This window comes from Anolis sagrei, chromosome X (assembly GCF_037176765.1).
Source record: "Anolis sagrei isolate rAnoSag1 chromosome X, rAnoSag1.mat, whole genome shotgun sequence".
In the NCBI taxonomy this organism is placed as follows: Eukaryota; Metazoa; Chordata; class Lepidosauria; order Squamata; family Dactyloidae; genus Anolis; species Anolis sagrei.
This window is the reverse complement of record NC_090034.1, coordinates 58,441,642-58,467,286: the sequence shown is the minus strand read 5'-3', so window position 1 is coordinate 58,467,286 and position 25,645 is coordinate 58,441,642. Positions and strand designations below refer to the sequence as shown.

General features: G+C 42.0%; 2 protein-coding genes across 2 annotated transcripts; one reads left to right on the top strand and one right to left on the bottom strand.

The window, feature by feature from the left end:
• Positions 1-471: 471 nt before the first annotated feature.
• USE1 (unconventional SNARE in the ER 1) lies at positions 472-14,303 on the bottom strand. Its single transcript, XM_060784866.2, has 7 exons — positions 14,164-14,303; positions 11,146-11,195; positions 10,595-10,673; positions 6,531-6,678; positions 4,906-4,936; positions 2,955-3,120; positions 472-849 (listed from the first exon to the last, which is right to left on the bottom strand). The coding sequence occupies exons 1-7, from the start codon at positions 14,278-14,280 to the stop codon at positions 667-669; spliced, it is 774 nt and encodes a 257-aa protein (XP_060640849.2). The 5' UTR covers positions 14,281-14,303; the 3' UTR covers positions 472-666.
• Positions 14,304-14,391: 88 nt separating this feature from the next.
• RPL36 (ribosomal protein L36) lies at positions 14,392-21,021 on the top strand. The gene is made up of 4 exons (XM_060784867.2): positions 14,392-14,490; positions 17,726-17,820; positions 19,881-20,015; positions 20,880-21,021. Exons 2-4 carry the CDS (start codon positions 17,728-17,730, stop codon positions 20,967-20,969), a joined length of 318 nt encoding a protein of 105 aa, XP_060640850.1. The 5' UTR covers positions 14,392-14,490; positions 17,726-17,727; the 3' UTR covers positions 20,970-21,021.
• Positions 21,022-25,645: the final 4,624 nt, after the last annotated feature.

Below are 25,645 nucleotides of genomic sequence, written 5' to 3'. Positions count from 1 at the left end.
TGTGTGAATTCAGAGAGACTGCTGTATATATTGTTGCCCTGTTTGATCTTTTGAACAGAAGTAAAGATACTATTACTTGTTACACTTTATTATACTGCAGGGTTTATTTTGATTTAGAAACTGTGGTAAAGCTTCTATTTGTTTATATCTAATCCCCACCCACAGACCAGAACCCGGCTGCTCTCAGGAGCATGAGGAAGCTCTCAACCCAGATCCTGCACTTGTGCTGCCAGCCGAAGACCAACTGCTATTAGGAACCCATTTGGACACCCATATCATGATCTCTACCTCATGCCATCCGACTATTAGCCTTCCTGACACACAACACATGGCTATGGATAAGCGAGATTCTACTGTACTTGTGTTATTTTAATTGTACTAAACGTTCTTGTTTACTGTTGTCTATTATGTATTATTTTCTGTATTTGTGGATTGCTGTAAGCCACCTCGAGTCCCTTCAGGGAGAGTGGGCGAGGTATAAATAAAATTTATTATTTATTATTATTCATGTTCTATTGTTTGCTTGAATGCTGGTCACTGACCCAAATGAAAATTGTCCGTTCGTTGTCATAATAATAATAATATAGCCTCGCCTTCCTGGTCTTTAGGTGGCCTGTGTGAAGCGGCTGCCTCACCCAGAAGGAGAAAGAAGTGGTCCACTGCCGGTCATCTAAGCTTGGGGAAGATGCGGATGAAGAGGATCATGCTGATGAAGATGAAGCAGACCACGATGAGCATCAGCCACAGGAGCCAGTTGACGGACTTCTTGGCATGCTGCTCCAGGCGCTCCGACTCGTCCTTCAGCTTCTCAAAGTTCTGGTCGGCCAGGCGCAGCGAATGGGACAGAGTCTGGGACAAACGGGGCGAGTGTCAGGCAATTTGAGCAACGTCCCATTGGCCTTTGGACTACAACTCCCAGAATCACCCCCTCTCCAAACATAGCCCTCTCTAGCTCAGGCCTAAAGGACTCGAACTTGGCCACCATTCCATAGGGACATCGGATGGGAGCATGGGAATAATAATAGAAATACTATACTATCCTATGTAACAGGCAGGGGCAAATGTTGGCTCTCCAGGTGTTTTGGACTTCAACTCCCACAATTCCTAACAGCCAGTAGGCTGTTAGGAATTGTGGGAGTTGAAGTCCAAAACACCTGGAGAGCCAAAGTTTGCCCCTGCCTGCTATATAACAACATAAAAACAATATAATAATAATAATAATAATAATAATGATGATGATGATGATGATGATGATGCACTGTTATTACAGGTGAAGAACAGAACAGAAGGGGACATAACTTCCTTTGAACTAAATGTCAGAATCCTACTGATGATCTTTGTGATGGTCAACTTGTGATAATAATAATAATACCATTATAATCATAACATAAATACTATACTAAATAATTGATGCAGCCTAGGATCACATAATTGGCCTTTTCCACTGCGGCATCACACATCTGTCTCATAGTCAGTTTATGCTAATAATAATATTAATATAATAATATTAATATTATACTAAATAATAATAGAAATAATTGATGCAGCTTAGGATTGAATTGGCCTTTTCTACTGCAGCACCAGACACCTCATGGCCAGCTTGTGATATAAGATTAATATAATGACAATGATGACGATATAAATACTATGCTAAATAATAACACAATCATAATCATAATAAAATAACAATAATAATAATACAAGCAGCTTAGGATCGCATCAGCTTTTTGAGCTGCAGCGTCACATTCCTCATGATGGTCAACTCCAAGGTCATGTGGCCGGCATGACTGCATGGAGCGCCGTTAGTACACAGTAGTAATAATACTAATATGATAATAATAATATACTGTAATAACAATAATATGTATGGTAATAATAATAGGAACAATAATACAGTATACCATAATACTATGATAGTAATGATAATAATATACTGCAATCACAATAATTTGTAGGGCAATAATAATAATAATATTACAATATGCAGTAATAATAGGATGATAATAATGATAGTAATAATACAGTATACCATAACTTTAATATGATAAAAATAATAAGATGGATTTTAATTGAATTTCATGTTAAAACTTTGAGGCCATGAAGCACTCATGTAACTCTTATTGTTTGGTTTAGCTAATGGTTTTATGTCACACTGTATATTTTTAACATGTTGTGAGCTGCCTTGGGTTTGCCAGGAGAAAGGTGGCATAAAAATTCCAGAAATAAATAAATACACCATAATAACAATAATATGTATGGTAATAATAATAATACAGTATACAGTAATATGATAATAATAAAGCAAAATAACAATAATTTGTATGGTAATAATACCATAATAATGTGATAGTAATGATAGTAATAATAATACAGTATACTGTAATAATATGATGATGATGATAATAATAATAAAATACTGTAGTAATAATATGTATGGTAATAAGAGTAATAGGAATAATAGTACAGTACATTGTAATAATATGGTGATTGTAATAATAATATACTGTAATAATAATATGTATGGTAATAATAGTAATAGTAATAATAGTACAGTATACCGTAATAATATGGTGATAGTAATAATAATATACCATAAAAACAATATGTATGGTGATAATAATAATAATACAGTAAACTGTAATACAATAATAATAATATGCCACAATTACAGTAATTAGTGTGGTAATAATACAAGAGTACATTGTAATAATGTGATAATAATATACTGGAATAACAACAATACGTATGGTAATAATAGTAATAATAATAATTAATGTATTATCCACCTTTCCTTATTAAGACCTCACTGTTTGGATTCCTCTGCTTGGGACATGATTCACACGGCATAGTTATTGCACTGCAATCCCACATTAAGCCTCCAATGTCTCCTTTTGGAAAGAGCTAATGCCCGATCCCTGGATTCCGATGGTGGCAAACCCGCCTGACTGACCCACCTGGTTGTCCTGCTTGATGACGTTCTGGGCCACCAGGGTGTTGTTCTTGAGGTTGCGTGCCAGGTGCAGCATCTCCTCTGCCAGCTTCTCCTGCAAGCTGTGGTGGTGCTGGAGCACTGCGTCCAGCTCAGATGCCGACTGCTTCTCATCGGGGAGAAGAGTCCCCCTGTGGAGAAAGAGACAGAGACGGCCTCTGGAATGGCGGGTTTGCATCTCCCATCATCCCGCAAGTCAACATGGGCCTCCAGGTGCATTTCCCATCCTGGCCCCTTCACTCACTAGTCATTCACAAGGACAAGTCCAAGATGGTGGTATACAATTGGTACCTGGACGGGGTCCCGATCGGCTAAGTTAACTCCTTATATCTAGGAGTGGTGCAATTACCCAGATCCTGTTTCCCATCTGCCAGACTGCTGGTAAAGATCTCTAGTATCCAAAGTCCCAAATAGTCACTAGAGACAGGATATTTCCGTGTTAACGAGTTTATTTCATCAAAGCACCCCCAAATGATGGCCACTCAGCCTTTGTAATAATAATAATAATAATAATAATAATAATTATTATTATTATTATTATTATTGGTGCAACATCAATATTATTATTATTGATGTTGCAATCCCAGGCGACAGCAGGATTGAGGAGAAACAACTGGAAAAGCTGACACGATACAAGGATTTAAAGATTGAACTGCAAAGACTCTGGCACAAGCCAGTAAAGGTGGTCCCAGTGGGGATCGGCACACTGGTTGCAGTGCCTAAAGACCTTGGCCTGCACTTAAATACAATCGACGCTGACAAAATTACCATCTGCCAACTGCAAAAGGCCACCTTACTGGGATCTGCATGCATTATTCGCTGATACATCACACAGTCCTAGGCACTTGGGAAGTGTCTGATGTGTGATCCAATACAACAGCCAGCAGAATGATCTTGTCTGCTGTGAACTCCTCTTGTTGTGTTTCAAATAATAATAATAAATCGCAGATACCCCTGAGGCCATCCAGTCTGACCCCCTTTTGCCTTCATGCAGGGAAAGCACAATCAAAGCATCCCCAACAGATGACCACTCAGCCTCTGTTTTCTAAAACATATTATTATTATTATTATTATTATTATTATTATTATTATTATTATAGAATCATCAAATCATAGAGTTGGAAGAAAACCGAGGGGCCACCTGGTCTGACCCCCTTTTGCCTTCATGCAGGGAAAGCACAATCAAAGCACCCAAATGATGGCCACCCAGTCTTTGTAATAATAATAATAATAATAATAATGCAAACCTATACACATAATAAAAGTGAAAATATGTATGTGTGTGTGTGGCTGGGGAGTCCACTTACACAGACAAGCTCCTGCCTCCACAACAACAACAACAACAATTAAAAAGTAAAGGTTTTCCCCTGACCTTAAATCTAGTCATGTCTGACTCTGGGGTGGTGGTGCTCATCTCCATTTCTAAGCCAAAGAGTCAACATTGTCCGTAGACATCTCCAAGGTAATGACTGCATGGAGCGCTATGACCTTCCCGCCTGAGTAGTACCTACTGATCTATTAACATATGCATATTTTCGAACTGCTAGGTTGGCAGAAGCTGGGGCTAAGAGCAGGAGCTCACCCTGCACGCTGGATTCAAACCGCCAACCTTTCAGTCAGCAAGTTCAGCAGCTCAGTGGTTAAACATGCTGCGCAACCAGGGGCTCCAATAATAATAATAATAATAATAATAATAATAATAATAATAGAAACTAGAAAAGCCATCCAGGAAAAATCACAATCAAAGCACCCTCTGAGCGGTCTAAGCATATGAACGAGCATGCCCACATCCCAGAAGTGCTTTAGATGTAAATCCTCGAAATGGTGGCAGAGAATCCCTTTTGTTGATTCTGCCATCCTTCTGAACCCAGGTCAAACATCCCCCATCCCTTCCCAATAGGCCTTCGGGTACTTACGTGCGTTTCCTCAGCTTCGCGTCTTCCAAGCCTGGGAAGAGGGAAAAAAGTGGGGGGGAAATCAGTTTGCTTTTTATCCAGTGGACAAGCCAGAAAACAAAGAGGTCTGAGATGCAGAGAGAGAAGTCCCCGACTCAGAAAAAAAGGCAAGACAGCTGGTAATAAAAAGGAGAGGGACATGAAGGCAAGCTGGTGGAAGCTGAGGCAAGAGACCCAACATTTCCAGAACCATTTCCCCAATATTAGGATGATGAGGAAGGGAAAAGCCAGCAAGACTCGGTTCATAGGCTCGGCTGGCAAATGGCATTGCGGCTACACAGAATGCCTTTCCTCACTAGTGAGAAGCAACCGCTAAATAAGGGCAGTATAATTAAACTGGAAATATCACTTTAGAACAGTGTTTCTCAACTTGGGGAGCTCAGGATCCCTGTGGGGGGGTCATGAGGGGTATCAGAGGGGTCGCCAAAGACCATCAGAAAACATATATTTCTGATGGTCTTAGGAACACCTTTGGCAGAGAAGGCTGAAGATCTCTCCGCTTGTGCTTCTCTTCCTCTTTGGAAACAGACAGCGAATCTTCCCATCAAATGCACTCCTTGCGCTATGATTGGCTGGCCTCTCAGCCAAGAGGAGGGCTGTTTTTGAGGGGAGGGGGGAGCAGGCGTGATCAGTGCATGGCAGCATGGTGCACGAGGCTAGAAGGAGGCTCGCGCCAGAAAGTCCCTTCAAGACATGGGAATTCTGTGTGGGAAGTTTGGTTCAATTCCATCGTTGGTGAGTTCAGCATGCTCTTTAGAACAGAATCATGGAGTTGGAAGAGACCTCATGGGCCATCCAGTCCAATCCCCTGCCAAGAAGAAGGAAAATCGCATTCAAAGCATCCCTGACAGATGGCCATCCAGCCTCTGTTTAAAAGCTTCCAAAGAAGGAGCCTCCACCACACTCCGGGGCAGAGAGTTCCACTGCTGAATGGCTTTCCCAGTCAGGAAGTTCTTCCTAACGTTCAGATGGAATCTCCTTTCTTGTAGTTTGAAGCCATTGTTCCGCGTCCTAGTCTCCAAGGAAGCAGAAAACAAGCTTGCTCCCTCCTCCCTATGACTTCCCCTCGCATATTTATGCATGGCTATCATGTCTCCTCTCAGCCTTCTCTTCTTCAGGCTAAACATGCCCAACTCTTTAAGCTGCTCCTCATAGGGCTTGTTCTCCAGACCTTTGATCATTTTAGTTGCCCTCCTCTGGACACTTTCCAGCTTGTCAATATCTCTCTTCAGTTGTGGTGCCCGTCATGCAAAACAAGCATACTAACAGGTTGGCGGTTTAACACACACTGGTGGAGAACAAAGGAATCAACCACTTTTTAAACTCTCTACTTCAAAGGAGAGGAAGTGTGGCCCTGAGTCACATACGCCATTCAAATGGGATCAGGGGCCATAAAATCAGAGAGTGAGAAAAGCACGTGAGAGTCTTAATTCTCCAACAGAAAGTCCCTCCATGATGGAAAGAACACAGAGACAGGATGAATGCAGAGAGAGAGGGGGAGCCAGAGCTAGGACAAAGAAGCAATGGAGGGTTATAGAGCGAGTGATACTCAGAGGAGGCGGCAGGGGCAAGGGGACATACGGTACCAAACAGCTCGCTCCGCATCTCGCCAGTGTAGCGGGCCTTGGCCTGTAGGTGAACCGTCTTGGTGGCCGGGACACGCTCCTTAGCCGTAGTTGGGTTGCGCCCAGGGGCCAGGAACTGGTTGGCTAGTGCCTTCTCCGAGGAGGACGACTGGGAGAGAGAGAGAGAAGGTGGAAGGACAGGTGGTTTTGTTTTGCATTTGTACATATAGAATGTGCTTTGGGGATGGCACTGAATTCTGTTGTATGATACACAATTCTCTCTTTTTCTATCTACCTTCTTACTTAACCATTTCTTTCTGCGTTCCTCTATCATCTCCTTATTGATCCACCTCTCCATCTATCCATCCATTCACCAATAAATTTCTCTTCTGTATCTCACAGTCTTAGAAGGTTTTAATATTTATTTCAGTAGAAGGTTTTAATATTTATTTCAGCCCCAACGTTGGCTGCCTTTAGGAAGAGCCTGGCTGTTCCAGTGTGCCTTTCCAGAATAGGAACTCCTGGTTTTAAGCCCAATTGCACTTTACTAGAGACTCAAGATTATCTGCACATTGCACCTACCTCCATATACTTCTACATATTACCTGTCAAGTTCAGCATTTTAATTTTTGTCCATTACATTTGGCCAGGCTTTTATGTCACGGTGTCATTGTTTTACTGTTTTATTGTTTTGCTTGATGTTTATTATTTGCTTTTGAGTTTATTGTGTATTGTATGTCGTTGATTGTTGTCGGCCTTGGCCTTTGTAAGCCGCATTGAGTCCTACAGGAGATTTTGCGGGGCATAAATAAAGTTAATAATAATAATAATACTAGCTGTCCCCTGCCACACATTGCTGTGGCCCAGTCTGTTTATATGTGTTTTGTGTGTATATATATATTTGTGTATATGTATATATATGTGTGTTTGCATATATATGTATGGTTTTGTGCATGCGTTGTAATGTTGGGGGTTTTTTTTTGCTCTTTAAGTCTCTTCTGATGTGTTTTTCAGTGTTTTTATGAGTGGTGGTCACTTGTTGGCCTTAGAGGTGTCTTGTGTCCAAATTTGGTCTCAATTCGTGTAGTAGTTTTTGAGTTATGCTAATCCCACAAAAGAACATTACATTTTTATTTATATAGATTTACCATTGTCATCTTAGTATATTAATGTTTAATACCATTTTAACTATCATATTCAACACTGGGTTTTAACTTTGCTTTTGACAGTGTTTCTGAATACCTATGTCATGTTCTGGCCCAGCTTATTTGTCCAAACATATCTCCCCCTACGTCCCACCTCAAAACTTACGATCTTCTGGGGAGGCCCTGCTCTTGATTCCACCTTCATCGCAAACGCGCTTGGTGGGGACAAGGGACAAGGCCTCCTTGGTGGTGGCACCCCCCCCCCCTGTGGAACTTGCTCCCCAGCAAAATTAGGCCAACGGCTTCCCTCCTTTCCTTCAGGAAAATATTGACGACGTGGCTATGGGACCAGGCATTCAGATAGCAGGCTGACAATAAAAATGACGACAATGCTATGGAAAATGGACTATGGACAGGCTTCAGATTAAGTTGTTGATTGTAGAACTCGAACTTGACATGCCAACTAATTCAATTTGAACTATTTTAAATGATTGTTAATCTAATTTTAAAGTTTTACTTATTATGTAACTGTTGTATATGGGGGGCATCGAATTGTTGCCGGCTGTAAGCTGCCCTGAATCCCCCTTAAGGGTAGAGAAGGGCGGGGTACAAATATTTGAAATAAATAAATGTTCCTATTCTGATGTTTCTTCATTTTTTGGTGCTCGTCATCAACCATATATACGTGTACACACAGACACACCTACACCTGTCTTTCAAAATCTCTTTACCCTCCTCCACCCATTCACCAACCAATACATTTCTCTTTTCTCTCTCTGTCTCTTCAACTGTGTCTTTCACTTTCTTTCTACCTATCTACCTACACATCCATCCATTCAATACATTTATCTTCTCTCTCTGTATCTATTAACCTTTGTATTTCTCTATCTCCCCATTACATTTCTCTATCTATCTATCTATCTATCTATCTATCTATCTATCTATCTATTTATCTATCTATCTATCTCTCCATTCATCCATTTATCCACCCATTCACCAATACATTTCTCTTCTCCATCTCTCGATCTACTAATCTGTGTCTTTCTCTATCATCTACATATTTATCTATCATCTGTATAATCTCTATCATCTATCTATCAGCTCCTCATGTGGGGACATGAGAGAAGCCTCCCACAAGGATGATAAAAACATCAAAATCATCTGGGCATCCCCTGGGCAACGTCCTTGCAGACGGCCAATTCTCTCACACCAGAAGTGACTTGCAGTTTCTCAAGTCGCTCCTGACACGACAAAAAATAAATATATATAACTGTATTCTCAATTCACTTTTGACACAATAAATAAATAAATAAATAAATACCTATTTATCCACCAACCCATCTGATTATTATTATTACCCAGTTTTAATGAAGAATTTTAAACTTATACCATATGCTTAATCATTGTTTAGTGTATTTTAATATGTATTGTTTGTAATTATGTCTTAATATGTGTAAATATTTTTTTAGACTGATGTGTGTTTTAGCAATGTTGTCGAGCTGTGAGGAGAGGTGGGCAAGAAATAAAACATATTATTATTGTTGTTATTACTACTACCACTACTACTACTACCCCACCACCAATACATTTCTTTCTCTCTCTCTTCACCTGTCTTACACTATCATATACCTCTTTATCTATCCACCAACCCATCTATCTGAACATTCATTCGTCAATATATTTTTCTCTGTATTTCTCTATCTCTTCACCTCTGTCTTTCTCTATCCATCCACAAATACATTTCTCTATCTCTCTATCCATCCACAAATACATTTCTCTATCTCTCTATTCACCTGTGTCCCTATCTATCTATCTATCTATCTATCTACCTCCCTCCCCATCCATCCATCCATCCACCAATATATTTTTTTTATCTATCACTTCACCTGTGTCTTTCTCTACCATCTACCTATTTATCCACCAACCCATCTATCTGATCATTTATCCATCGAGTCATTAATACACTGGCATTACGGGGTTGTGTAACAGCAATGAGAATGTGGAAGGATGGGTGTTTTGTTTTGTAATTCTACATATATAATGTGTATTGAGGATGGCATTGTTGTAGCCCAGAGCAGGAAACTCTCTGATCTTTAACACCACACCAGCTTGGTAAAATCAGTAAGCAGTTTATTGAAGAATATATGAAGGCAAAGCAGTAAAGTTTCAAAACAAAAGATAATCAATGATCTTCAAGGCAAAACAAGTGACAAAAATCCATGAAATAAGGCACAAGAATCCATGAAACAAGGCAGCATGAAACACCCGATAACACAAATCAGGAGCTTGGCAAAAACTTGGTACATGAAACTAAGAACACTTGAAAGCAAGACTGTCATGAAATTGCAATGTTGACCCAACTGAAGCAAATCAATATAAAGCTTTTCCAGATCTCAAAACTGAAAGGAAAGCATTTCTCTTGACCTTACACCCAGATAAGAGTTGCTTATCTCTCTTGTCCTGTAAACGAACAGATCTTTGTGCCTGAGTACTCTTGTCTCTGTTTACAAAAGGCTTGCTTTCTATCTAAGCTCTCATTAACTTGACTCACATTAACTTCTGGACCTGACAAATCATCTTCAGACAGTTCCTCTGAGAAAGACTGTGAAGGGCCTCTCCCAGGAATATAACCTTGTGAATCTTCCAGAGACAGCTCCAGCCTCTCATCTGAGCTTAACTCAGGCCCAGGCAAACCCTCACCCCCACTGCCAAAAGGCCCAGGCCCACCATCAGCAACATCATACCCATTCCCATCATGAACATCAGACACAATCACAGGCTGAACAGGCTGGCTTACAACAGGTCCCTGTTGTACAATGACAATAAGGTTAGCCTATTATTCTATTGTATTTTATTAGACTCCCTTTGGCAATCAATGCTGGAGTTTGCTCCAAAGGAAGAGACCCCACAGAGACCTATGGACGGGTGGGAGGGCCTTACCAGCTTTTCTGCCTCCAGCAGCCCTTTCAGGAAGTCCACCTTGCGGGAATATTCATTCAGCACCTCTGGCGCGGGTTTGCTGCAAGGGGAACATCAACATTCACTGAAAACGGAGCCAAGGGTATGCCTTCCATTCCCCAATCCTCATGAAAGGGAAAGAGTTGGGGGACCAAGAGACCACACAATTCAGCTAAAAAAGGCAGCCCAGAAAAGGGATGATAGCAGATGTAAAAGATCTATTGAGCCAACTTCTCCCTCTCTCTGAGCCTGAGCAACCTGATAGGGTTATCAGTAGAAGGAAGGAAGAAGAGAGCCATGGATGTTGCTTAGAGCTCACAGAAGAGGCAGAATTATTATTATTAGTAAGCTTAGGAGACAGAACAATATTATTTGGCTCTCCTTATGGCTCGAGGTGGGGTACAATGTGTAGCTAACAAATAGGAGGCTCTCTGCATGCCCCAATAATCATGGCAGTTGAGGGATTCTGGGTGTTGCAGTCCCAAAAAGAGCTGTCTTCCCCCTAAGATCTGACCATGTTTGAAAAGACTCACCTGGAGTGATTCTTCAACGCAAGGAGCATTTCCTCCAGGGCAGCAACGTACTGAGGAAAAAAGAAAAAAGGCCCTGAGCCAAGGTTTCCCTGACCCTACGGATGGGAATTGCCATGGGAAAAGCATGCTTCCCCTCCCAGCATTATTATGGGATTGTGGAAGGAAATGTTCCAGAACCTTAGAAGGATTATTACTATTATTATTTCTTCTTACCAGCCTCTCCTCATGGTTCCCCTCATTTCCTATTATTATTATTATTGTTGTTGTTGTTTCTGATCTGGCTCTCTCCAGAATACTTATCATCTCCTATTATTTTTATTACTGATCTTCTAATATTAGTATTATTATTACCCGCCTCTCCCCATGATTCTCATCATCTCTAATTATTATTAATAATCTATTATTATTATTATTATTATTATTATTATTATTATTATTAACCTGCCTCTCATTATTTGTTACCCGCCCTTCCTCATGGCTCTCATCATCCTTTATTATTATTATTATTCTATTATTATTACGATTATTACGATGATGATGATTATTTTTATTTCTAAACTGCCTCTGCTCATGGTTCCCATCATGTCCAATAACAATAACAAAAGCAATAATTAATCTCCAGATGGCCTTTGGGGGTCCCTTGCCACTCTTAGGATTCGGTGTGGATCTCATGGTTCCCATCACAGTTAGGAAGTTCAGATGGAATCTCCTTTCTTGTAGTTTGAAGCCATTGTTCTGCGTCCTGGTCTCCAGGGCAGCAGAAAACAAGTTCGCTCCCTCCTCCCTATGACTTCCTCTCACATATTTATACATGGTCCCATCTTCTCCTCGAAGAGGCCCTATCGCCTCTTTGTTGTTCCTTTTTCTACTGACATAAGAAGCCCGTTTTATTATTTTTAATGCCCTTGGCAAACTTGAGCTCATTTTGTGCTTTAGTCTTGGGAACCTTTTCCCTACAGGAGTTGGCTATTTGTTTGAATTCTTCTTTGGTGATTTCTCCCTTTTTCCACTTCTTGTGCCTATCTCTTTTAGAAGTTCTTTGGACATCCATTCTGGCTTCTTTGCACTTGTCCTGTTTTTTCTCTTTGTTGGCACTGTTTGCAATTGCGCCTTGAGTATTTCACTCTTGAAAAACTCCCATCCATCCGTTACTTCCTTTGTCTTTTAGTATCTGAGTCCAAAGAATGCTGCTCAGTATTTCCTTCATTTTTTGGAAGTCAGCTCTCCTGAAATCCAAAATGCAGGTTTAATTTGTCTTGGTTTTGGCCTTTCTTTGTACTTCAAACTGCAGAAGCACATGGTCACTTGCCCCTAAGGATCCGACCACTTCAACTGCATCAATCAGATCCTCCGCATTTGTTAGGATGGGATCGAGAGTCGTAGATTGAAGGGAGAGGTTGACTCTAAGGTGGAATGCATCCAGAGGGCGACTCAAAGGATATAGGGTCTGGAGAACAAGCCCTATGAAGAGTGGCTGAAAGAGCTGGGAATGTTTAGCCTGCAAGTTAGAAGGCTGAGAGGAGACATGATCAGGGCCAGGGATCTAGATGTGAGGGGAAGTCATATTTATTTATTTATTTATTTTATTTACTTTGCTTATATACCACTGTTCTCAGCCCGGGGGCGACTCACAGCGGTGTACAACATAGAAAGAACAAGGTTCAAAATTCAAGACACAATCTAAAATATCAATCTAGCAATAACCAAAAACATCATCATCAAAAACATCAACAATATCAATAATACAAAAAGCCATTCACGTCGTGTCATCATTTAACCACAATCCAGTATCATTTTCCATTGTTCCATTCCTGTCGTCATTACCAATTATTGCACTTCTTGTTCGAACGCCTTCTTGAACAGCCAAGTCTTTAATTTCTTGCGGAATATCATCAGGGAAGGAGCCAGTCTGATGTCCACAGGAAGGGTGTTCCACAGCCGAGGAGCCACCACCGAGAAGGCCCTGTCTCTCGTCCCCGCCAGGCGTGCCTGTGAGGCAGGCGGGATCGAGAGCAGGGCCTCCCCGGACAATCTCAAAGTCCTGGTGGGCTCGTAGGCCGAGATGCGGTCAGATAGGTATCTTGGGCCGGAACCGTTTAGGGCTTTATAGGCCAACGCCAGCACCTTGAATTGAGCCCGGTAGCAAATCGGCAGCCAGTGGAGCTGGTACAACAAGGGCGTTGTATGCTCCCTGCGTCACACTCCTGTTAGTAACATGGGAGGAGGGAGCAAGCTTGCCCTGGAGACTAGGACGCAGTGGAATAATGGCGTCAATCTATAGGAAAGAAGGAACATGAGGAAGAACTTCCTGACTGTGAGAGCTGTTCAGCAGTGGAACTCTCTGCCCCAGAGTGTGATGGAGGCTCCTTCTCTGGAGGCTTTTAAACGGCGGCTGGATGGCCATACGTTGGGGGTGTTTTGAACACGGTTTTCCTGCTTCGTGGCAGAATGGGCTTGGACTGGATGGCCCACCAGGTCTTTTCCAATTCTATGATGCTATGACAATATCGTATTGGTCGCCCCAATCCCTGAGGAATCTCCATTTATTACTAATCTCATATTATTATTGGTATTGTTGGAGCCCCCGGTGGCGCAGTGGGTTAAACCCCTGTGCCGGCAGGACTGAAGGTCGCAGGTTCGAATCCGGGGAGAGGCGGATGAGCTCCCTCTATCAGCTCCAGCTCCTCATGTGGGGACATGAGAGAAGCCTCCCACAAGGATGATAAAAACATCAAAATCATCCAGGCGTCCCCTGGGCAACGTCCTTGCTGACGGCCAATTCTCTCACACCAGGAGTCACTCCTGACACGACAAAAAAATTGGTATTATTATTATTTCTTATCAGCCTCCCCTTATAATTATTGCTTCTCCCCTTACTGACATTCAACTTAGGAGGGTAATGTGCGCATGCGCACCGTGTCTGATTCGAGGGTGCCATGTGCGCATGCGCCTCGTTCCCTCTCGCTCCCATAGCAACCGCTCCCATAGCAACCGCCGGACCAACTCAACCCGGCGGACCTTCTCCAGCCGCCATTCTTCCTCCGGGTGGCGCCGCTCCGCCGCCAGCGCTTCGCAACGGGTCAGCAGCCGCACCAGCTTCAACTCCGACCGAGGCACGGGAGACGCGGCAGCCATTTTTGGGGACAAGTGGCTTCCAGTTTGAGGTTTCTGCTTCCGTTTTGGGACTGCCGCTTCCGGTTTTGTGATGCTACTTCCGGTTTATCTGTGACTGAAAGCGGTGAGAGCGTCGTCGTTGTCGTCCCTAGGCGGAGCAACTGGTTCTGGAGTTGCGCGCGCAGCCTCCTGTCTCTTCCGGCGCGGACCTCCATTGCACGGTGATAGAAGGTGAGTCCTGCGGAGGGGGGGAAACGGAATCGGCTGCCATCCTCGCTCGGGAGGCGGCTTAGCCTCCGTCCCAGGGCCCGGGGAGATGCAGCAAAGGCCCCTCTCGAGGGAGAGACCGGCCTCGAAGCGCTTCAGCGCCGTGAAACGGGCCCGTGTGGACACTCGCTCTTAGGCCAAGGCGGGAGAAGGCAACCAATCCTAATTGCCTCGCCGCTCATTCTGAGGGAGACTACGACCCCCAGAACCTCCCAAAAAGAAAAGCAGGGATTGGTTGGCTTTTGGGAGATGGTCCTGTTTCTGCCCGGCCACGCTGTAGGACCCATAGGATTGTTACTATCAGTACTATTACTGGGGAAGATAGTCTTTTGATTCTGTTCCTAGAATCCTAGAGTTGGAAGAGACCTGGTGTCTAGATCCAGGGAAGTCATGCTACCCCTCTATTCTGCCTTGGTTAGACCACACCTGGAATATTGTGTCCCATTCTGGGCACAACAAATGAAGAGAGATATAGACAAGCTGGAAATGTGTCCTGAGGAGGGCGACTAAAATGATCAAGGCTCTGGAGAACAAGCCCTATGAGGAGCGGCTTAAAGAGATGGGCATGTTTAGCCTGAAGAAGAGAAGGCTGAGAGGAGATATGATAGCCATGTATAAATATGTGAGAGGAAGTCACAGCTTGTTCTTTACTGCCACTTTTTTTCTGCCCTGAAGACTAGGACGCGGAACAATTGCTTCAAATTACAAGAAAGGAGATTCCATCAGAACATGAGGAAGAACTTTCTGACTGTGAGAGCTGTTCAGCAGTGGAACTCTCTGCCCCGGAGTGTGGTGGAGGCTCCTTCTTTGGAAGCTTTTAAACAGAGCCTGGATGGCCATCTGTCGAGGGTGCTTTGAATGCAATATTCCTGCTCCTTGGCAGGGGGTTGGACTGGATGGCCCATGAGGTCTCTTCCAACTCTGTGATTCTATGGTGGGCCATCCAGTCCAAACCCATTCTGCCAAGCAGCAGGAAAATCGCATTCGAAGTTCCCCTGCCTGATGGCCATCCAGCCTCTGCTTAAAAGCCTCCAAAGAAGGAGCCTTTGCCACATTCTGGGGCAGAGAGTTCCACTGCTGAACAGCTCTCTTTAAATATGGAAGTTCTTCCTCATGTTCAGGTGGAATCTCCTTTCTTTCCTGTTTGAAGCCATTGTTCCATTATGTCCTAATCTCCAGGGCAGCAAAAAAGGAAGCCTGCTTCCTCCTCCCCAGGACTTCCCCTCACACCTTGATCCCTGGCCCTCATCATGTCTCCTCTCAGCTTTCTTTTCTGCAGGCTAAACATGTCCAGCTGTTACTTAGTTCTATTTTATTTTGATACAGCCAATAAGCTAATCAATAAAACGTATTCCTATTCTTTGTTGATCATTCGTTTAGTCATTTTCGACTCTTCGAGACTTCATGGACCAGCCCACGCCAGAGCTCCCTGTCGGCCATCCATCCATCTTGCCCTTGGTCGGCCCCTCTTCCTTTTGCCTTCCACTTTCCCCAGCATAATTGTCTTCTCTAGGCTTTACTGTCTCCTCATGATGTGGCCAAAGTACTTCAACTTTGTCTCTAGTATCCTTCCCTCCAATGAGAAGTCGGGCTTTATTTCTTGAAGCATGGACTGGTTGGATCTTCTCGCAGTCCAAGGCACTCTCAGAACTTTCCTCCAAATTCCTATTCTATTTTATTATTATTATCGGCGGCCCTTGCAGTCTCTTTTATTTCTATATTATTATTATTAAATATATTATGTATTATTACTATTATTATTGGGAAGAAGGTCCTGGCATTGATAGCCCTTGGGCTCTCTCCTCATTCTATTATTTTTGTTATTTTTATTGTTATTATTAAATCTATTATTATTATTATTATTATAAAGTGCAGGCCAATCACCACTGGGACCACCATTACTGGCTTGTGCCAGAGTCTTTGCAGTTCTATGTTGTTGGGGAAGAGGGTCCAGGCATTGATGGATCTTGGGGTGCCTTTCATTCTATTACTATTATTAAATTATTATTGGGGAAGGAGGTCCTGGCATTTATGACCCAGGCCTCTTTTAAATACATTATATTATTATTATTATTGCGATTTTCTTGCAACAGCTGAGGATATGAGCCATGGTTTCATCAGCTTCCTTGCACAGTCTGTATTTTGGGCCATCCACTGATTTCTCGATCTTGGCCTTAATTGCATTTGTTCTGATGGCTTGCTCCTGGGCAAGAGCGTCCTTACATAAATTACCCTTGGAGTCTCTTTTAACTTACTACTACTAATTATTATTATTATTGGGGACTGCCCGACTGCTCATGGGAGGGAAGGATATTAGAGGCAAAAATGAAGTACTATTGCCACATCATGAGAAAACAGGAAAGCGTAGAGAAGACAACGATGCTGGGAAAATGTAAAGAAGAAGAAAGAGGGGCCAACCAAGAGCAAGATGGATGGATGGTATTGAAGTGACTGGCTTGACTCAAGGAGCTGCTGGTGGTGACGGCCAACAGGGACCTCTGGCGTGGTCTGGACCATGAGGTTACAAAGAGTCAGAAGCGACTGAATGAATAAAGAACAAATTACTGGGGAAGAGTGTGCTGGCAGTGATGGCCCTTGGAGTATCTTAAATCACTTATTTATTTATGTACGACATTTATATTCTGCCCTTCTCACCGCGAAGAGGACTCAGAGTGGCTTACAAGTGATACATACATACAATATATTATATTACTAGCATAGCACAGTATTAGTATTATTTATTCCCAGATTTTACTACACCACTAAACTGCAATATTATTAGTAGTATTACATGTAATATAAACTATAAAATTATATTATTATATTGAATTATTTATAGTTTTATATTATATTACAATATTTTGATCAATATATGTACATACGATATATTATAATTATTAGCATAGCAAAATATTATTCTATATTACTGTATTGTACTATACCACTATAATGGAATATTATTAGTAATATTTAATATACAATTTTATTATTAGTAGTATTATATTCTATTACATTATAATAATATTATTATAATGATATTTATGTCTTGCCTTTCTCTCTGTAGGGACTTCAGATCAATAGCTAGCAACATCATAACAATGTAAATTTATTCAAAGACAAAAAATGTAAAGAATGACATTGGTGGTGGGTGGATACAAACTTCCAATGCAATTAAAAGAGGCTCTCCTTTCTCCCTCAGCCATGGCGATCCGCTACCCAATGGCCGTGGGCCTCAGCAAGGGCCACAAGGTGACCAAGAATGTTTCCAAGCCCCGCCACTGCCGTCGCCGTGGGGTGAGTAGGGGGTGAAGGAAATATATTTCTTTAGGAAAAGAGAAGGATAATCTACTAGCAAATTAGCCTGTTTAAGAACTCAAAGCATGTCTCTTTACAGTATTTCCTGTTTGAATGTCACTCTATTTATTTATTAATTATTTATTGATGTATTTTATTCCCGATATTTCTATCCCGTTCCTTCTCAGCCCTCGAAGGGGGACTCGGGACGGCTTACATTTAGCAGCAATTCGATGCCACTACATATAACACAGCAATATAAGAACAATTAAAACAATAAGTAAAACGTTCATTAAAACAGTAAAAACAGTATTAATAGCCATATCATCATTCCAGTCAATTCCATATCCAATTTCATGTCCAAAGTGCTATGTATGTCAGTTGTCCAAAAGCCTGGTCACAGAACCACGACTTCAATTTTTTCCTAAATGACTGGAGGGATGGAGCCAATCTTATTTCTGTAGGAAGCGAGTTCTACAGGCGGGGCACCACTGGCCAATACTTTACTAATTGAGTGGGGTCCAGTGGTGGTTTTTATCAACAGCGGTTTTATAATGCTATGGAATAATGATTCCATAGCACTTTGTTCTCCAAATCACTTTACATTTTTTAGGTCTGCTTGTATGTTTTCCACAAATTCCCCATCACTTTTTCGCCCATGTTCCAGCATTATTTTCATTTTTAATTTTACATTTGGCCTTCCCACAGTTTTAATTGTGTGGTTTTATTGTTAATGTTGGTCTTATTGTTAATGTTGCATTATTTTATTGCCCATGTTTTATTTTAATTGCTTGTATTGTTATTATTGCTTGTATTGTTGTATTTGGGCTCGGCCTCATGTAAGCCGCACCGAGTCCCTTGGGGAGATGGTAGCGGGGTATAAATAAAGTGTTATTATTATTATTATAACCGCCTGTTTTAGGCTGGCTGGAATTCTGTCCTTCTGTAAGGAGGCATTAACCACCACCTTAACCCACTCTGCCAAACCCCCTCTGGCTTCTTTCAACAGCCAGGATGGGCAGGGATCCACAGAGATATAAACCCCACTTGCCTAGTTTCCAACAGACCTCACAACCTCTGAGGATGCTTGCCATAGATGTGGGCAAAACATTAGGAGAGAACGCTTCTGGAACATGGCCATACAGCCTGGAAAACTCGTAACAACCCATTATACAATTTAATACGTCCCTGTGTTACATTGGACATACTAAATATGTCCGTCTTAATTGGGACTTATTTTTGGGGTAAGGCTTCTATTACAAGCTTCATGCTAGTGTTTATTTTCTGGTTAAGTGTCATTTCCAGGGAAACTTAAATACTTCAGCTGTGATAACGAGAGGCATGGGGACACAGCGAATATTGTTATATTATTAGTATATTTTTATATGTAATGCGGTTTTTGTTCCTTAGTTATAAATGTTATTTCCCAGTTGGTTCTATCATAGAAACATGGACAAAGTTTATTAAACTGAAAAAAGTTTGTGTTTGTGGGAAGGACATCCTGCAGCACATGTTAGCAGTAGTATTTCAATGAATAATCTCATCATAGAGTTTCAACCTACTGTGTCGCAGCCATAAAAATGAAATTTCTGAAGTAGAATAACTAATTTCAAAGTAAGGACCACACAATTAAACAGGAAATAACACTTTCAAACCAGGAACAGAAAAAAATGAAATTTTGTTACATAGTATATAACTATTATTATTATTATTATTATTACCCTCTGCTCCTTTCAGTTTGAGGCAGAGCATAATATAGTTAAATACAGCTATAAAATCACATTTAAAAACATACCATATTTCATCTCATAATAGACGCACTCCATTTTTGGGAGTGGTGAAATTTGTATGATTGTGTTCCTCGCACAATAGTCACAAAGCCATTTAGGGCTGGTTCCTCCTTCCTTCTCTGAAGAATTAAACAGGAAATAACACTTTCAAACCAGGAACAACATTTGTAATGAGCAGGAAGGCCAGGGAAAGTCCATCTGGTTTGTATCAAATCTGCTTTTAAAGAGAGAGGACTAACCGAAACCCCCTTTTCTTTCTTTCCTGCCTAGCGCCTGACCAAGCACACCAAATTTGTCCGGGACATGATCCGGGAAGTGTGCGGCTTTGCTCCTTACGAGAGGCGGGCCATGGAACTGCTCAAAGTCTCCAAGGACAAGAGGGCCCTGAAATTCATCAAGAAAAGGGTGAGTCTCCTTCTCAGGAGGTTTCCGAAGGAAGAGGATGGTTCTGCCGGGGGGGGGGGGGGGGGGCTCGGATTGTGTTCTTCCTGCAGGACGGGATGGACCACATGTAGGATTCGGTGTGGGTCTCATGGTTTCCATCACCTCCAACTATTATTATTATTATTTGTAACCAGTCTCTCCTCATAGTCCCCATCATCTCCAATTTATTGTCTTACCTATCCTTCCTCATCGTTCCCATCATCTCCAATTATTGTCCATATTATGTCTTACCAGCCCTTCCTCATAGTTCCCATCATTCTCCATTTATTATTATTAATCCCATATTATTTGTCATTCACCCTTCCTCATAGTTCCAATCATCTCCAATTATTATTACTTGAAATCATTTATTGTTGTTATTTTTGCTTACCAGCTTCTTGTGGTTCCCTTAAATCTCAAATTATGATGATTATTATAACTGCTTCGAGCCCACTTCAGGGGAGATAAAGTGGGGTATAAATAAATATATTATTAGTATTATTATTTCTTACCTGCCTCTTCTTGTGGTTCCATCATCTCCAATTAAGCTGCTAATAATAATAATAATTATTATTATGATTTCTTACCTGCTTCTCCTCATGGTTCCCATCATCTCCAATTATTATTTCTTATTTCTATTGTTCTATTAAGATTTCTTACTACCTATAATAATAGGGTGGAATCCAAGGTCTTTATCTCCCATTCTTTGGAGGAAAGACAGGATCGAAAGGCAACGTGGGGAGGGAGGCCCCCATTCAACGGTGTTCTTTCCCAGAATCTTTAGCTCTCCTCTGTAGCCCTTCTTCGTTCATTCATTCTCACCCCTTCTGCTTTCCCTTCTTGCAGGTGGGGACCCACATCCGGGCCAAGAGGAAGCGTGAAGAGCTCAGCAACGTCCTGGCTGCCATGAGGAAAGCTGCAGCCAAGAAGGACTAAACAAACCCTCTGGCTCCCTCCACCTCAATAAAAGTTATTTCCTGAAAGAAAACTGTGAGCAGTTGTCTGTTAAAAAAACAAGGGATCCTCCTGGAGTAGCTTCCTCCGTGGAAGCTCCATCCATACATGTTTGAAGTTGTAGATTCCCTATTTTCAGTTGCAAGCACCCCGCTGCACAATGAAGCCATCCCATTTGCACCATTTAGAGCAGGGGTCCACAGACTTTTTAAACAGAGGGCCAGGTCACAGTCTCTCAAACTGTTGGAGGGCCTGATTATAATTTGAAAAAAAAAATGAATGAATTCCTATGCACACTGCACGTAGCTTATTTGTAGTGCAAAAAACACTTTAAAACAATACAATAATTAAAATGAATAATTGTAATAAATATAAGCTTACTAGTATTTCAATGGGAAGTGTGAGCCTGCTTTTGGCTGATGAGATAGGACTGTTGTTGTGTGCTTTCAAGTCATTTCAGACTTAGATTGACCCTGAGTGAGGGCTGGGTAAATGACCTTGGAGGGCCGCATCCGGCCCTTAGTTTGAGGACCCCTGATTTAGAGCAAAGGAGGCTTGTCGTTTGGGGGGAAATTAGTCTCTTCCTCCATAGAGACATATTGGTGAAGTTGTCAGCTAAGTTATGGGTTGCTGGTTGCAAGACTTATACAATAAAACTGTAAATCTTTTAAGACTAAAAGCTCAAAACTATATAAAACAATACAATGCTGCAGTAAAAAAGGACACGTACTCAGCAGCAATCAGTGGTGGTGGTGGTGATTATTATCATCATTATTATTGAGGAAGTGTGTCCTTTGTGTCCCTTTTAACTATTATTACAATGTTCCATGCTACTTCACGGTTTGCTTTTAACAGGCTCGCTGTTTTGTGGGTTTTTGAAAATATTAATATAAAATATATACGTCCAGTGGAGCCAGGGACCCCGGAAGTGTGTCAGCCTGATGTGCAGCAGGGAAGGCCTACCTCCCTGGCCTGCTGCTGCCTGCATGGCTCCAGAGGCTCTGCCGGGGTCTGCAGAGGCCAGGCAGGTAGGCAGGCGCCCTTGGGATGGGCTGGGAGGTGGGTAAGGAAGCGTGGGTAAGAAAATAATATATAAAATATAAAAATAAAAACGTAATGTTCGTTTGTGGGATTAACAGAACTCAAAAACCACTGGATGAATTGACACCAAATTTGGACACAAGACAACCAACCAAAGCAATCTATGTCCTTCACGCAAAAAAAAAAATTAACTGGAAAGAACTTAAACCCCCCACAAAGCTAAATGACTATACAACATGGAGATACCTCCGCTGGGCTGCTGGGAACTCACATGGGAGGGATGTGTGTGTTCATGTGCACACCTATATGCACACACACATATATCTACATACTTCAACTCCCAGAAAGCTCACCCATACTGAGCTATGGGAAGGAATTCTGGGAAAGATGTCCAGTATTCAAAGAAAGGACAAAAACAGGAAATGCACGCTTTGTGAGTTAGGAAAGGCTGTCCAGCAAGGCGCAATCAAAACACTCCCGAAAGATGGCCATCCATTTCTACTCTATAGCTACCCTGGGCTATAATATATCTACAATAATAATATCTATACATCTATCACAATAATATCTATAGTCTATAACGACAATATCTACATGTCTTAGGCAGAAAAAACGAAATGCAAAGATACAGAATGGGGGACAATGCCTGGCTTGAGAGCAGTACGTGTGAAAAAGATCTTGGGAGTCCTCGTGGACAACAAGTTAAACATGAGCCAACAATGTGATGTGGTGGCAAAAAAAGCCAATGGGATTTTGGCCTGCATCAATAGGAGCATAGTGTCTAGATCTAGGGAAGTCATGCTCTCCCTCTATTCCGCTTTGGTTAGACCACACCTGGAATATTGTGTCCAATTCTGGGCACCACAATTGAAGAGAGATATTGACAAGCTGGAATGTGTCCAGAGGAGGGCGACTAAAATGATCAAGGGTCTGGAGAACAAGCCCTATGAGGAGCGGCTAAAGGAGCTGGGCATGTTTAGCCTGAAGAAGAGAAGGCTGAGAGGAGATATGATAGCCATGTATAAATATGTGAGAGGAAGCCACAGGGAGGAGGGAGCAAGCTTGTTTTCTGCTTCCTTGGAGATTAGGAGGCGGAACAATGACTTCCAACTACAAGAGAGGAGATTCCATCTGAACATGAGGAAGAACTTCCTGACTGTGAAAGCCGTTCAGCAGTGGAATTCTCTGCCCCAGAGTGTGGTGGAGGCTCCTTCTTTGGAAGCTTTTAAACAGAGGCTGGATGGCCATCTGTCAGGGGTGATTTGAATGCAATATTCCTGATTCTTGGCAGGGGGTTGGACTGGATGGTCCATGAGGTCTCTTCCAACTCTGATTCTATATCTATATGTCTATAACAACAATATCTACATGTCTCTAATAATATCGGTATGTCTAATAATTATGTCTATATGCCTATAATAATATCTATAGTTAGGTAAAGGTTTCCCCCTGACATTAAGTCCAGTCATGTCCGACTCAGGTGTGGTGCTCATCTCCATTTCTAAGCCAAAGAGCCAGCGTTGTCCGTAGACACCTCCAAGGTCATGTGGCCGGCATGACTGCATGAAGCGCTGTTGCCTTCCCACTGGAAGGTAACCTATTGATCTACTCACATTTGTATGTTTTTTAACTGCTAGGTTGGCAGAAGCTGGGGCTAACAGCGGAAGCTCACGCCGCTCCCCAGATTCGAACCTGCAACCTTTCGGTCAACAAGCTCAACAGCTCAGCGGTTTAACCCGCTGCACCACTGGGAGCTCCTTAATATCTATATGTCTATAATAATATCCATATGCCTATAATAATATCTGTCTGCCAATAATATTTATACATCTTTAATAATAATACCTATATGTATAATATATATGTCTTATATATGTAAGTATGTATGTATAATAATATGTATGCATCTATAATAACAGCTATATAATATCTATAATAATAATTTTATCTATAGGTCTGTAATAATATTCATACATCTGTTGCCTGTTTTTGCTTGAAAGATAATTTAGCCCTGTGCTCCTTCTATTTTTTATCAGTTTTATATTAATTCATGCAATAATTTTGATACAAAATAATTAACATCTATAATAATACCTACATGTCTTTAATAATAATATTTGTGTCTATAATAATATCTATATGCCTATAATATCTATACGTCTATAAAAATAATAACAATAATAATATACCTATATAAAATCTTTGAACTGGGTTATATGGCAGTGTGGAGTCAGGTAACCCAGGGCCCTTCCACACATCCATATAACCCTTTGGCCTCGAGGAGACTGAAATGGGCCTATATTAGGTTGAGACTTTGCCACTTCAGTTGTGTATTGATAGCTTAGAAACCAGCTCTTCCTCTTTTCTTTCTTTCCCATTTCTCCACAACGGGCACAGCAACGCGTGGCTGGGTACAGCTAGTAATGTATAAATATTAAAATTAATATGGCGTTCCTACTTCGCGGAGGAGCCCCCGGTGGCGCAGTGGGTTAAAGCACTGAGCTGCTGAGCTTGATCAAAAGGTCGCAGGTTTGATTCCGGGGAGCGGCGTGAGCTTCCGCTGTCAGCCCTAGCTTCTGCCAACCTAGCAGTTTGAAAACATGCAAATGTGAGTAGATCAATAGGTACCGCTCCGGCGGGAAGGTAACGGCGCTCCATACAGTCATGCCGGCCACATGACCTTGGAGGTGTCTATGGACAACGCTGGCTCTTCGGCTTAGAAATGGAGATGAGCACCACACCCCAGAGTCAGACACGACTGGACTTAATGTCAGGGGACTACCTTTACCTTTACCTTACCTACTTCGCGGATTTTCACTTTTCCTGCATAATGGCAGAAGGGGGTTGGACTAGGTGGTCCTGGAACAGAACCCTCGGGATAAGTGAGGGAGCACATTATTATTATTATTATTATTATTATTATTATTATTGAGGCTAGATGCCCATTTTTTTGGACCTGCTTTGATGGTGCTCTTCCTGCACGAAGGCAGAAGGGGTTGGACTGGATGGCCGTTGTGTTCTCTTCCAAATCTATTGTTATTAATATTATTGAGGCTGGATAGCCATCTGTCAGGCGGGGGAGTGGGGGGGTGCTTTTATTGTGCTTTTCCTGCATAATGGCAGAAGGGGGTTGGATTAGATGGCTTTTGAGGGTCCCAACTCAATAATATTATTGAGACTGGATGGCGATCTGTTGGGAGGGCTCCGATTGTGCTTTTCCTGCATAGTGGCAGAAGGGTATTGGATTAGATAGCTTTTGAGAGTCCCAACTCAATATTATTGAGGCTGGATGGCCATCTGTCGGGAGGGCTTTGATTGTGCTTTTCCTGCATAATCGCAGAAGGGGGTTGGACTAGATGGCCTTTGAGGGTCCCAACTCTATTAATATTATTGAGGCTAGATGGTAATCTCTCAGGGGTGCTTTGATTGTGCTTTTCCTACATAATGGCAGAAGGGGGTTGGACTAGATGGCCCATGGGGTCTCTTCTGACTCTATTATTAATATTATTAAGGCTGCATGGCTATCTCTCAGGGGTGCTTTGTGCTTTTCCTGCATAGAAGAAGGGGGCTGCACCAGCTCTATTATTAATATCATTATGACAGAAGGGGGTTGGACT